This window comes from Camarhynchus parvulus, chromosome 5, assembly GCF_901933205.1.
Source record: "Camarhynchus parvulus chromosome 5, STF_HiC, whole genome shotgun sequence".
Lineage (NCBI taxonomy): Eukaryota > Metazoa > Chordata > Aves > Passeriformes > Thraupidae > Camarhynchus > Camarhynchus parvulus.
The window spans coordinates 35,199,672-35,212,543 of NC_044575.1; the positions used below are offsets into that span (position 1 = coordinate 35,199,672).

A 12,872-nucleotide genomic window follows, 5' to 3' on the forward strand; every position below is an offset into this window, starting at 1 on the left:
TGTCTCTCCAACCTTTGAGGCAAAATTCAGCGGCTCTTTCCAGCATACTTTTTTCCTAGCTCTCCCTTTACATGTGGGAAAGGAAGACACAAGTACATACAGTCCTATGATAGTAATTTGTCTTGGAACTATTGCAAGCTTGGTAGTTGGTGAATATTCTTTCTGTGCATTAGATTAGCTATTTACGATAACGTCTATAAAAGTAAATAATTATTTATTTATAAATAAATAATTATAAATAATAAATAATTATAATTATAAATAATTATAATTTCTATGTAAGTAAAATACCTTTACAAGGATAGTTGCAATAGTAGAAATCAGTATGATCAGTGGTGTTCAGTTCAGTATGTTCAGCATGATCAATGGTGTGATCACTTTGTAATTGTAATCTGTTCCTAAAATGAATGTCTTTCCTGCTCCTTCCCTTGGCATTTGTTGCCTTTAAATCTCCTCTGATGTTTGCAATTTGGAGGAATCCTTGTGATATTAAAAAATTACAGTCTCTGACAACATTTTATTACAGAAGGAAAGGTGCTTGCCCTATAAGAAAGACTACTTTAAAACACAATGCTTAGTAGGGTTTCTTTAGAGATGTTTTAGCATATTTTTCTCATAATATCTAAACTGTTACTATCTGATAGTACAATAACTTGGTTATTGAAATCACCTTGTTATGTTCAGAATTTGACCAGAAATATTGTAGTCAAAAGAAGCAATGTATTATTCATGCTTAGTTAGGTCAGCTGAACACATTTCAGCCTCACCGTGTTTGCAATCATCTTGACTAGTGTCATAATATTTTCCATCACCTCTCCCGAGGCACATTTAGCACCTTTTTTTTCCCCCCTTTTTAGAAAAAGAAATTCTCAATTATAGCTGTAAAGCAAACAGGCAACTGAAATCCACCCATTTCCTAAAGCTCTATTATCCCTGAGGCATCTGAAACAAAAACATATCAATACTAATTACTTAGCAGAAAGCAATCAAGAAAACCTTCTCACTCTCAAATCTCTCTTCTCCCTGTACTCCTATAACCAATGTGCCTCTGAATGGGAAAGCCTGAGCTGTCTGAAAGCACACAGAGAGACATGGTGATAGCAAAAGCAAGCCTTCTTTATGACCTTGACCCCACGAGTCTTTTCTGGTATCTTCTTCTCACAGCCCTCTCCTGGTTCACCTGTGATAAGTGTAATCTTTTCTCAGCAGCTCCCAGTGCTTCAACTCACTGATTTCAACAAGCAAGCAAGCCACAGAAGAGGTGTTGTTCATACAAATCTATCCCTTCCCTTCATCACACTGATGCCAGTACTGAAATGAGGTATCTTCAATAAGTCCATGGGAATTGGTACCCACCCCAGAGTACCCTCTGTGGGCTGCTCAGGATGCTGGGCAGGCTGCCTGAGGGCTCCAGCAAAGGCTGCAGGGTGCTGCGGGTGCTTGCTGCTCTGCTGTGGCCAAGGCTTCCCTAAGGCTGGGCTAGAGCAGCCAGGGGCTGGGGACAGGAGGGAAAAGGGGCTCATTATAAGTAAAACAACAAACTGAAACAATCCTCTATTTCCTTCTCTATGTTCTCGATGTTGAGCTAGGCAATCACTCCTCAATATCTAGGTTTCATTAGTAAGTATATATATAAATATATATATAAGCATAGAGCGCACACACACACACACACACACCACACACACACACACACACACACATATATTTATATATGTAAGTGCTAAACCTACTCTGGAAGTTTTGGGGGCTTTTTTCCCCTTTATTTTCCTGAACTAAGGAATACATGTAAGGTGTCTGGCTAATTTTTTTTCTCCAGTTAATTTTTAAAAGAAGAATTATGGATTCCATATTTTTTCTCAATCTCCCTCTCATACTTTGTTAGATCTTTCTGCACTCATTTGGGATTTTCCAGTCCCTGGAAGTCATTGGGTTCATACCAGCAGAGTGGAACATAGCAAGGCTTAGAAAAAAGCAGGCCTTCATAGCACAAATACTGAATGTGTGAATTATGTGAATGCTTGATTTTGCATAAGCCAGGTTCATTGCAATCACTGATCATGCTCTTGATGTTTATTTTGAAATGGTAGATGATCCAAATTAATAAAAAATGGTGATGAATGTAGTATTTAATTTTAAAAATTAATGAAATATTTATTTAAGAAAACACAACCCCAAAACCCAAACCCCCAAACTAGAACAAGGGTGGAGAGGGAGAAAGGTAAAAAAATGTGAGTTTTCTACCAGCTCTGTGTTTTGTCACATGTACTGATCAGAAAACTAGTAATGCTGGTGAGCTTTCCCCTCAATGCCATGGAATTATGCAGAGATGTGGGTCTCTTAGAAAGAAAATGCATTTATCTAAATAATTCCTATTAGAGACCAAACAGGCACCCCTTAATAATTTTGATATGATGGTGTGAGTATTTATGCTTCTATTTTGCCCTCTCTTTCTTTATACAAATGTTTTTACATGGAGCACGATGAATTAACATGAGCATAGACAGTAGAACAATTTCAAAGTGTGTGAAGATTTTCTCCCAAAGAAGGTGCTGTAACACTGATTCTTAAACTTTATGCAAAACAGTGCCTTTCCCTTGAAATGAGGCAGACCTGGCAGTTCTCCTGTTTAATGAGGGATGTTGGGGAAGAGGTCTGAAAAGCAGCTTGTAGTAAAATAATATGTGCAGATTTCATGTTCTGCAACCACCAACAGCACATTGATTTTTGGTTCAGTACACTGGTAAGATTGCTTGTTCTGCACTTCCAAGAGCTGCAATGAAAGCAGTGATAGAGGACTGAGGGCAATTAAGAAAATGCTGTACCCATGAGAAGTATGTGCATTGCTCATCTGATTTGTGGTTTGAAATCCACCAGTTCCAGAAGCATGAGGAGATATGCATTTGCTTTCCATCTGGCTTCAGATCACCAGAATCAGAGGAAATTGATGTGCAGGCTACTAGAGATATACCAAGTGCTTACTTTATTTGTGTTTATAATCAGCCCTTGAAGTATGAGGCTATTTCTAAGGGGAAATCTGCTACAGGAAAAGGCTCCAGTAACAATAGCCATTATAAATAACAAATGCTGCAAATCATTAATGACTTTCCTCTGAGTTTCTGAAGGTTTACTAAAATGTTTCTTTGAACTGCCTTTCTGTATAATTTACAAAACACTAACCTACTTGAATTATTAATAGGTTTTCATTATTATAGTTTATTTTTATGCCTTCTCTGAGTTACTGTGCTCTCTATATTCTACTCAGTCATTGAAAGGGCTTTTTGAAAGATTTCTTCTGATGAATATTCACAAATATTTCTGAACAATTTTCATAAAATTTTATATTAAAATACCTTGATGGAGTTGCTTTAATTTATCTTACTACTTCATTAGTGATATAAAATCTTTAAGTAGCCCTAGAAATGTAAATATTATTCTCTCATAAGGGCATAAAACTACATGTTTTCTTATGAATTTGCAATTTTGTCACCACTTTCCCTTTGAAACTTTATGAACCTTGCATGTCTTTTTAATATACATCTGACATGTTCTATGGGTATATCTCTACCCAATGGTTTATATTAAACTGCAAAATTATAAATTTCATAGAGTCTAGGAAAAACATTGTGTCACTAATCTGCTTAGAACCCTGCTTGTTGGTTCATTGGACATAATTATTGACTTTTTGTAGCTTTATGCAAAATCAAGGGGTTTAATAAGCTCTGCAATACCATAGCAAGATGTCTACTGCAGCCTGACGGAACTTTTGTATGCTTCCTGGAATGCCACAAGCAAAGTGAGTTTCTGCACAGCAGTTTCCTCTGATGATGGTGATCTGATGTGAGGAAATCTATATGAAAATCAATTTCTGGCTTCACAGTCTTCCTGTGTTATATTAATTTTTGGAGGACTATTTAGGATCAGAGGAAGACAAATTAGATGATCTAATTCTGCCTGAAAACCTGTTTTTTTCTTTTGACAAGGAGTGCTTTTGGAGTTGGTGGTGTGTCTTACCAGGGTAACATCAGAGGAAACCACTGGTGCCTATTGCCTTTTGTCTGGCTGCTGTGCATCCTTGTGAAGAGGGTCCCTCCACACTGTTTCCAACTGAGGCACTTCTCTCTGGCCTTGCACACTTCAGGGTTGAGCTTGCTGGGAAGAACTTCCTGCTATTCCCAAGCCTATTCACCTTGCTGAGCTTTTTTTTAAACTAAAATCAGGATCAAAGTAATTTCTACAATCAATTCCTACATGAGAGATCTCTTACATGATGGAGCTTTACCAAAATTCTCTAACATTAACTGTTTATGGTAATAAATACCTAAGCAGAGTTTCAGAAAGATACGGATTTCCTTTAAATTTACGTTAAGCTAAGAAACCTCAAAAGTTTTTTTTTGTCGTATGAATTTAAGCTTTTGAATCTGGTAAAGTGAAATAGGACTTTAACGCTCCAAGGTACCTATTTTCAACAACCTCCCCCCTCAAACAACTCAAAATCAGGTAATTCAAATTAAAATTAAGTTCTGGTTTTATGCTTGTTTAGCTTGTTTTTCTGTCCTTTCTTTATTTTTTAAAACTAGCATGTGACTGCAAAAAGTCTTGAGCAAATGCCGCAATGTCAAATAATTTTACATTTTTTTTAATGTGGACCTACCTAAGGTGAGTATTTCTACAAATATTCTTGTGTAATGCAATGTCCATGCTAGGCTGTTCAGTCATATTTAACACAAAATGGTTTAGCTAGTTAGAATTTTCTCAAAAATTCAAGTTTACAGGCAATGTGCCTTTAGAAAGGATCTGACGTTGTAAATCTTTTAATTTCCTAATTTTCAGATGTAAAACCTAAAGATGTGCATACAGTATGTAAAATTGCACAGAATGAACCATATTGTTATTAAATATTATGATTACAAATATAACAGTCAAAACTTGGACTGTGCCAAGAATGAGGTTGCCAGTAAAATATTAATTTGCTCCTTTGTGTGCATACATATAAATGATCTTTAGTAATAAATGATGCAGAATATGCTTTTCTGTGCGCACAGAGATAAGGTGTATGTGTATGATGACCACAGATGTCCTGTTCCCTGTGGTGGATAGAATAGATTAGCACCTACTCACTAGCTCTTTTATGAGTGCCATGCCTCATCCGCCAGTGCCTGGGGAAACCCAGCTCCAGAGGCAGGAGCACAAAGCTCCTCAGCCCCATCGCTGCGGGATTGGGGTTTGTGTACAACCCTGCAGGGCTCTGACAGTGGGAGGGGGAAATCACCTCCTGCAAGCCCTGTGGGGACTCCTCCGAGTGCCTGTGCTGCCTGGGGGGCTTAACCGGACTGCCAGGGTGTCCAGGGCCGGGTGTGTCTGTGAAGGAATGTCCTAGAGGGATTTCCAAGGTGCCAGTGCCTGGTGTGCCCTTCGATGGAATGTCCTAGAGGGATTTCCAAGGTGCCAGTGCCTGGTGTGCCCTTCGATGGAATGTCCTAGAGGGATTTCCAAGGTGCCAGTGCCTGGTGTGCCCTGTGATGTAATGTCCTACACATTGTCCCACAAAGGTGGGTGTCCCACAAGCAGTCTTTTCTCTTTTTAATGATTAACAAACGAAAGAAAAGCTGTATTACACCGGCTGGACCTGGGAAATGTTGTGAAAAGTTATAGGCAGCCAGGCAGGACAGGAGCTGGGGGCACAGGCCTGACCAAACCAGCATTTTGGCATCTCTTAATTCCATCCCGGTCAACCGCCAATTTCCTTCCTTGGAGGCATCGCTACTGGCTGTAGGCTCTGTGTAGGCCCCAGCTTAGGCTGGCCGCCACCGCTACAGCCGGTGGCCCGGGATCCAGCCCGTGGCCGCCTGCACACCTCGGAGCCGCTCTCACGCTGGGGCGCGGCGAAGTCCCGGCCTGCGCCACTGTCAGAGGCGGGACTCGAACCACTGTCCCCCAGACTCGCGGCTCCCCGCGATACCCGCGCGGCCACCAGGGCATGAGCGGGTGCGCGCCGCGCGCGCCCTCGCACGGGCCAGGGAGGAGGGGGGAGGCGGGGCGGCGCGCGTGCGCGCGCAGCTGGGTACCGGCCGCGCGCGCCCTCCCAGGCTTCCCAGGGAATCCAGCGACAGCAGGAAGAGGCTCCTTCCCGCGCACGCGCAGCTGGCCGGGCGGGCGCGCGCTGAGCCGCGGCGGCGGGAGGGAGGGGGGAGGGGAGGGAAGCTGCTGAGGTAAAGTTAGGGGGAGAGAGAGACTCCGTCAGCCAAGCGAGAGCCGGGGAGGCTCGGCGGCCGCCATTACTGAGCGCCGGGGAGAGAGCGGAGAGGCGGGACGGGGCTGCGGCGGCCGGGAGCGCTCGGGAGCTGCGGGCCGGAGAGCGGAGAGAGCCCCGTGGGGAGGAGAAGCCGCCGGGGGCGCCGGCGTGGAGACAGCGTCCCGGGAATGCTGCCGCTCCCGCTGCCGCTGAGGAGCCGGATCCCGACGGCGCGAGGTGAGGGGAGGAATGCGGTCCCGTGGGAGCCGGCCCGGCCTGAAGCGGGGCGGCCGGCCCGGCAGGCGGAAGGGGAGCGAGGGGAGGAGGCGGCTGCAGCCCGGCGAGCCGGCGCGGCGGCCGCTGGCTGTAACCAGTTCGGAGGGCTGGGGCCGCGTGGGGAGCGGGCAGCGGCCCCGCGCCCCCCGCCCGGCCCCCTCGGCCCCGCCGCGCCGCGGAGGGCAGGCGGGAAGGGCAGGGAGCGGGGTGCCTGGTCCCAGACAGGTGATGAAGGCCTGAGCAATGGGAGGGTCTGAGCCTGCTGTACGAGGCTGCCAGCTGGTCACGGCTCTCTAGGGAGGGAGGAAGGCAGGAAGGGGAGCTTCCCTGCTCCTCTCTTCTTCCTTCCTCATTCCCTTCTTCTGCCTAGTCCTTTAGCTTCCTCCCTTCTTCCATTCGCACTGCCTTTCCTCCTTTTCTCCTTTCTCTGTACTTATTTTCCTCTTCATTACCCCCTAATACTCATTCACGCCTTCTCTGTTGTTTTCTTCCTCTACTAAATTTGAACACTTGTCCATTCCCGTCCTCCTTCCTTTCACCTTCAAATATTGCTCGATATTAAATTTCAGAAAACTTCACTCTCCTAATGATGTGTGTGCATTTCTGTTTTTCCACCAGGTGGATTTTAAGGCTTTGGAATAGGGTAGCCAGTTGCAGTGTTGCAGCTTTCAAGCGTTTTGAATCCGTTCAACCAGCATAACCTTTAGACTCTCTCCACCCAAGGGAATCACCAGAGACATACAGCTGTAATGCCATGGTGTTGTAGCTATAGGACATAAGGAAACACTGCTTTAATTAAAAAAAAAGAAGCAGGGCTATATAGTTATAAAAGGAAGACATACTTGTCACCTTCTCCCCACAATACACCCCACCCCTCTGTACCCCCCTCTTTTGCTCTCTCCAGTATCGCTTTTGATATCAGCGTGGAATATTTCCTTAATAAGTAGGAGGGGAACGATTTTAATCTAGACCAAAATAGGCCTGTGGGGGTATGTGTGTATTCTTTAGTTTAGTGTCATGCAGATAAACCGGTGTTTTTTTGTTTTTTTTTTTATAAAGATCCTTTACAGAAATTTGAAAACTCTACACTGCAGAGTAAAAGCAGTAGAGAGAGAACAGCATTAGCTGGTCAATTGGCCGTCCATTTTAAACCTGTGCATTGAAGCCAGTTGCAGCACTGATGCTTGTATACTTACTTCATAAAGAATGAGGAGTTAATAGGTGGCATTTTTGTCAGTTGTGCTGTCTTACCTTGTGAAGAGTCTTCCGCATGACAGTTGTTTTCAGCAGTGACATCAGTGACCAGAGTTAACTGCCTTCTGATACTTATTTATAGTACATATCTGAAGTAAGGGCATAACAAATACTCATCCAGGTGCATTTTTGGAAGGGTTTACTTTCATTTTTTGCGCTGCTTTGAAAATTATTTTTAAGAAGTGCTAAAATTCTTAAAATTCTATTTATAGTACTCTATTAAAACTCTCTTACTAGAGCTCAAAAAGTATGATGTGAATGTAAGGGGTTTTTTTAAAGTCTGTAGTACCTAAAGTATGGGAAATTGTTTAAGCATTTGTTACCTTACCACTAACTTGTTTCAGCATAAGTTGCTTATAAGTGTGGAACATTCTGAGCTGAAATAGCGTTTCCCCCCTGAAGTATCCCTATCTAAAGCAGCTGCCATTGTAAAATTGTAAATAATTGCAACCAAATGCCTACCACTCCCTGGTATTGGACTTTACTTTAGCTAAGGTGTTGCATGTGTAACATAATCCAATTAAATACTTTAGGCTCAGACTAAATTGTTTTAAAATGCTATATTTAGCACTAACAGAACCAAGTGCTCCACATGTTTTTCAAGCTATGTGCTTTCCTGAAGCTGTATTTTTTTCCGTGTGCAGACTTTGTAGAAAAGAAAAGCACTGATCATAATAATAGATTGTTCTGTGTAAGTTTCCCTGTTGGGACTTGTTATTTGAGTAGATAGTGCAAAAATAATTCCATTATGTTTAATAAAGACATTAGAAGGATGCTGACGCTATCTGAAGGCTTCCAAAAGTACTTTCTTGACACAAGATAAATCCCATGTACTGGCATCCTTTAGGAATATTTCTCATAAAACTTCACAAAGCACTCCTCATCACTCCGTTTGGTAGCTGCTCCGCGTCGTGTCCTTAGGATTCTGTGCAGAAGGCGTTCTTGGGGGGTGACCTTCTCCGCGAGAGTGGCCCTTTGGGAGCCGAGCACCCATCGCGGAGTGCTGCTGGCACGGTTGCGTCGGGCGAACTGAAAACAGCCCCGTTTGTGGCCTTGACGTAGCCGTGCGAGCGAGCCCGCGGTGCATTCCTGCTCGGTGATAAGGCAGGAATGCTTTCCAGAGGGGCCTGCGTCCCGCGGCCGGGGAGGCGCTGCCGCCAGGGGGCTTCGGCCGCGCCGCGCCCCCCGCCCGCCCGGCTGAGGGAGCTCCGGATTAGCGCTCCCGGGGCTTTTTCCTCCCCTCGGTCCGTGTTACGTCTCTCCTAATGGGCACACGAAATACTTAATCGCTCTTTAATCACTCTTTGTTTGGTTGGTTCTTTTTTTCTTTTTTACTCTGGGAATTTTTAGCCTAAAGGTCAGTGTAAGTGAGCTGGAAGAGTATTGCATTTTATAGATTATTGTTTGAACCATCTCATCACTTCCATGCATTTACAGATTTGGTGAAATATTTAAAGAAAAACGAGTTTGTAATTCCTAGTAAGAAAATCTGAAACAGTTGTGAAGCTATTTTGAATTTGCATGTCAACTGTGTTTTTCTAGTACATCTCTTGGAAAACAAAATAATTAATCTGTGGCTAGTTCTGCACATTACATTTTGTGGTAAATAAGAGATGTTTCTTTGGCTTTGAGTTAAAATTCCCACGCCTTTTTGCAGTTCTGCATCAGTTGACATTCAAACATGACAGAAGAATGTTTGCATTTAAAAAAGCAAAACCAATACCTGCATGCACAATTTTTGGAAAAGTATATGTAGTTGCATTTTGGCATTTATTCATTTAAGATGGCTAATTTTTATGCAGAATATTATTTGCTGCTTATATATGCCATTTCCCTTTCTCATTTAGTAATTTTAAAAAGGGGTTAACCAGTGTTGTTTTACACAGGTAGAAATGACACATACATCTTGTACAAGGTCAAACAACAAACTAAGCTTTATGGTGTTGAGTCCTGGATTCTATACTGCAGTTGCTCATGAAGCAAAATCATATGAAATGATCCAGATCTGTGGATCAGTAAAATTAGTTGTAGTTGCCCATACCAGGATGTAAATTTTTCTTGGTTTTTTTCTCCCAGGAAATGCATTTTAGGCCTTTTTCTGTCCTTGCTTTGATCCCTCCTTTTTGTCTGCTTCCTCTTCTTTTTTCTATTTTTGTAAGTTTTTTTTATGGATCCGCTTTGTAAAATTTCCCCATTAGGTTCTTTTGTCTTTTTCCTGAGTATCTCCGCAAACAAGCCTGATCGGGAGACTTGCCCTGAGAAACTTCTCTGACCACTCTGCATGTTTTTGGTTGGAGCTTATCCTATGCAAAAAGAATTAAGAATTTATTTCTTCTGTGATCTTGCACTTTCCTTCCCTCTTAAAATACAGGCTTTGAAACTATATTGAATGCTTTCAGATAGTCAAAAATCTGAAAATAAGTAACTTGAGAGGCCTGAGTTCAGAATACTGCCGTGCTGGTAATTTGAACCTTTCCACTTTACCTTTTTATTGTACCTTGATTTAATTTATGTAGCTTGGTTTGGTTTTTCTCTTGTTTGTTTGATTTTTTTTTTTTTTTTTTGTGGAGAGCAATAATGATAATAGATGCTGGGATAGTCCTGGGACTGCTAGATTCCACCTAAAGAATGATGTTTTGAGTTCAGAAATAATATTTAGGCTCTGATTTAATTTTGAGTAATACATAGACAGTTTTCAGTGTATTATTAATAGAAGACATTTATTGAGTTTAGTAGGAACTAAGAGCTTTGAACTTCTGTTTTTAAACACAGTTTTTTGTTGCTTTATAATACGAAGTTGGCCAGTTGAGGTTTCTCTCTTTTTTTATTTTTAATACATTGATTACTTTGCTTTTGTATTGAGAGAATTATCTAGGCTACAGAAGTCCTTTAGGGATTATAGTTGGCTGTCATACTAACCAAATCTGAAATGAACAGCAGTTGGAGTCATCCATTCTCATCCTGCATTTCCCTAGCACGATTAATCAGCATACCACTTCAACTGAATTTCTTTTCAGCCAGAGGATCACTGTTGTCCCTTACTGTCTTGCTGTTTCCTGGTTGAGCTTAATTTCTGATAAGCAATCTGAATAATGTTTTTTCTCATGTTGGCTGATACGTGGGTAATTGCTGTATTTACCATTATTTATAAATAAGTTTTCAAATATGGTTAGTTAAGGTTACCAGCACTTGTGAAGGCAAGAATATTGGTGTGTTTGTAAAGTGGATAGGACACGTTGTGTTAGGACCTCAACAGCCTTAAGTGATTTGAAATTGTTGATAAGGTGACATTGGTATACTTTGGTTTCATTTCTAAAGAAGATTTTCACCTGGAGGGAAGATTTCTTATACTTTCTTGAGTGAAAAAGATTTACCCTTGGTAAATACTGAATGAGAAATGACAATGCTACGTTAAGGTACATCAACTTTTTTTTTCTAACTGGTTGTTAGAAGAGAAAACAGTGGAATTCTTATTCTGTTTTGGGTAGGGCTATAGTTACTGCTGTGCTGATAGATCTCAGATGTTAGGTACTGTAGTAAATGTTTTCCAATGCCAGTTTTTGTTCTCAAAAAGTATGAAGTGAGGAATGACTTGGTATAAAAACTTGGTGTCAGTAGTAACTTGAATCTGGAGCTGTACCTTTCTTGGAGTCATGATCCATATATTTTGAGTGCACAAACTCATCCTCCAGACCATTTCAGTGACACCTAATGTCTTTGAATTTAATTGGTGATCTGCTGTAGAGGTTACAGTAAGTTTCTTTTGGTGTATTCGTATACCTTGTAAAGCAGACTAGGCCGTGATGGGCATTTTATTCACATGTGCTTCTTTTTGCTTGGCCAGGTAATTTACAAACACAGTTGCAAGAGCATGCTGATTGAAACTAACCCCAGAAAATACTGATCCATAAACTGTTGTGTCTAGGCAACACTACAGAGTGAGTAAAGGACTTGTGGAAAGCACTCCTTATTTTCCCTGTTGGCAGACTGCTTAAATAGTTGATGGTCATAAGCAATTCTGTGGACTCTTTCAGACAACATTTTTGCTCCAGCTATGTTAGGTCTAAAACATTTGTAGGTTCAGAAAGCAATTTTGGAGGATATTGAGAAATACTCAAGGGTATTTATCTGTAAGTGATTTTCTTGACTGTGGACTCATCTACAAGTTCCTGTGCAGCCACAATTACTTAATACTGATAGATGATTAATTCTTCAAGTATTTATTACTTGCTAATAATGTGGCATTCTATTCTAGTGTTTAGAGTTCAGCTTGCAAGACTTTGGGAAACATGTATTTGTAAATAGGGCTTTCGCTGGTGTCTTAATGTTTCTGACTGATGTTTTGGGGGCCTGTGTGTGAGCTTTCTCTTGTGGCAGTGTCCCTCAAGCCTCAGATGCATTCTTGCAAGTGGAGACACTTTTCTCTCACTCTGTCTGCTCTTCCACATACTCGGAGTTCTTCAGAGTCCCATTGTGTTTTTCCTCATGAGCAAGTATCTGCTTTGCTCAGCTAGCTGTGGATGTAGAGGAGTGCCACGGCTTGGAGGTAAGGGCAGGGAACAGGACTTAGTGCCGGTCTTCTCTATCAACTGATAGAATGTAGCGCTGAAGCTCAGCCAGGCTTAATGCAGGACTGATAGACTGCTGAGACTGCTGCCTACTGATTTTGTTGTTCTTTGGTACCACCAGATTAGGTACTGTTGTATTGGTATATTGTTTATGAGTATTACCAAACCTTTTTTGTCCAAAAGAAAATTTACTAGACCAGAGTGAATGTTACTCCCAAAGCAAAGTGAAATTATTAAGAATATAATTGTAAATGGCAAAACAAGGAATAGGTATGTTGTTTTGATGTAGTATTTAGCACACATACAGCATGGTGCTGCATCTTGCTTAACAATTACACCTTTCCTTAGTTGAAAATGGCTTACATAATATTCCAGTGCAAGTGCCTCAAGTTCCTTTCCTGTTCTGCATCACCGGCCTGGCAAAGTCTGGATTTTGTGTGTATGCGAAGGGAAGAACAATGGAAGAGAGTTCTGTTTTTGATTACTTTATAGTAGCATCCCTGCAGAGAGATCAGCACTTAAAAGTGTTATATTAATAA

At 41.7% G+C, this 12,872-nt stretch overlaps 2 protein-coding genes across 2 annotated transcripts in view; one reads left to right on the forward strand and one right to left on the reverse strand.

The window, feature by feature from the left end:
- Positions 1 to 6,206: 6,206 nt before the first annotated feature.
- Positions 6,207 to 12,872, forward strand: part of ARHGAP5 (Rho GTPase activating protein 5) — a 47,242-nt gene continuing 40,576 nt past the window's right edge. Inside the window, exon 1 of the mRNA XM_030948554.1 lies at positions 6,207 to 6,472. The gene's annotated coding sequence lies outside the window, so the exon portion shown is untranslated. The remainder of the gene's footprint in view (positions 6,473 to 12,872) is intronic.
- LOC115904549 (programmed cell death protein 7-like) lies at positions 6,211 to 7,783 on the reverse strand. The gene is made up of 2 exons (XM_030950040.1): positions 7,763 to 7,783; positions 6,211 to 6,804 (listed from the first exon to the last, which is right to left on the reverse strand). Exons 1-2 carry the CDS (start codon positions 7,781 to 7,783, stop codon positions 6,241 to 6,243), a joined length of 585 nt encoding a protein of 194 aa, XP_030805900.1. The 3' UTR covers positions 6,211 to 6,240.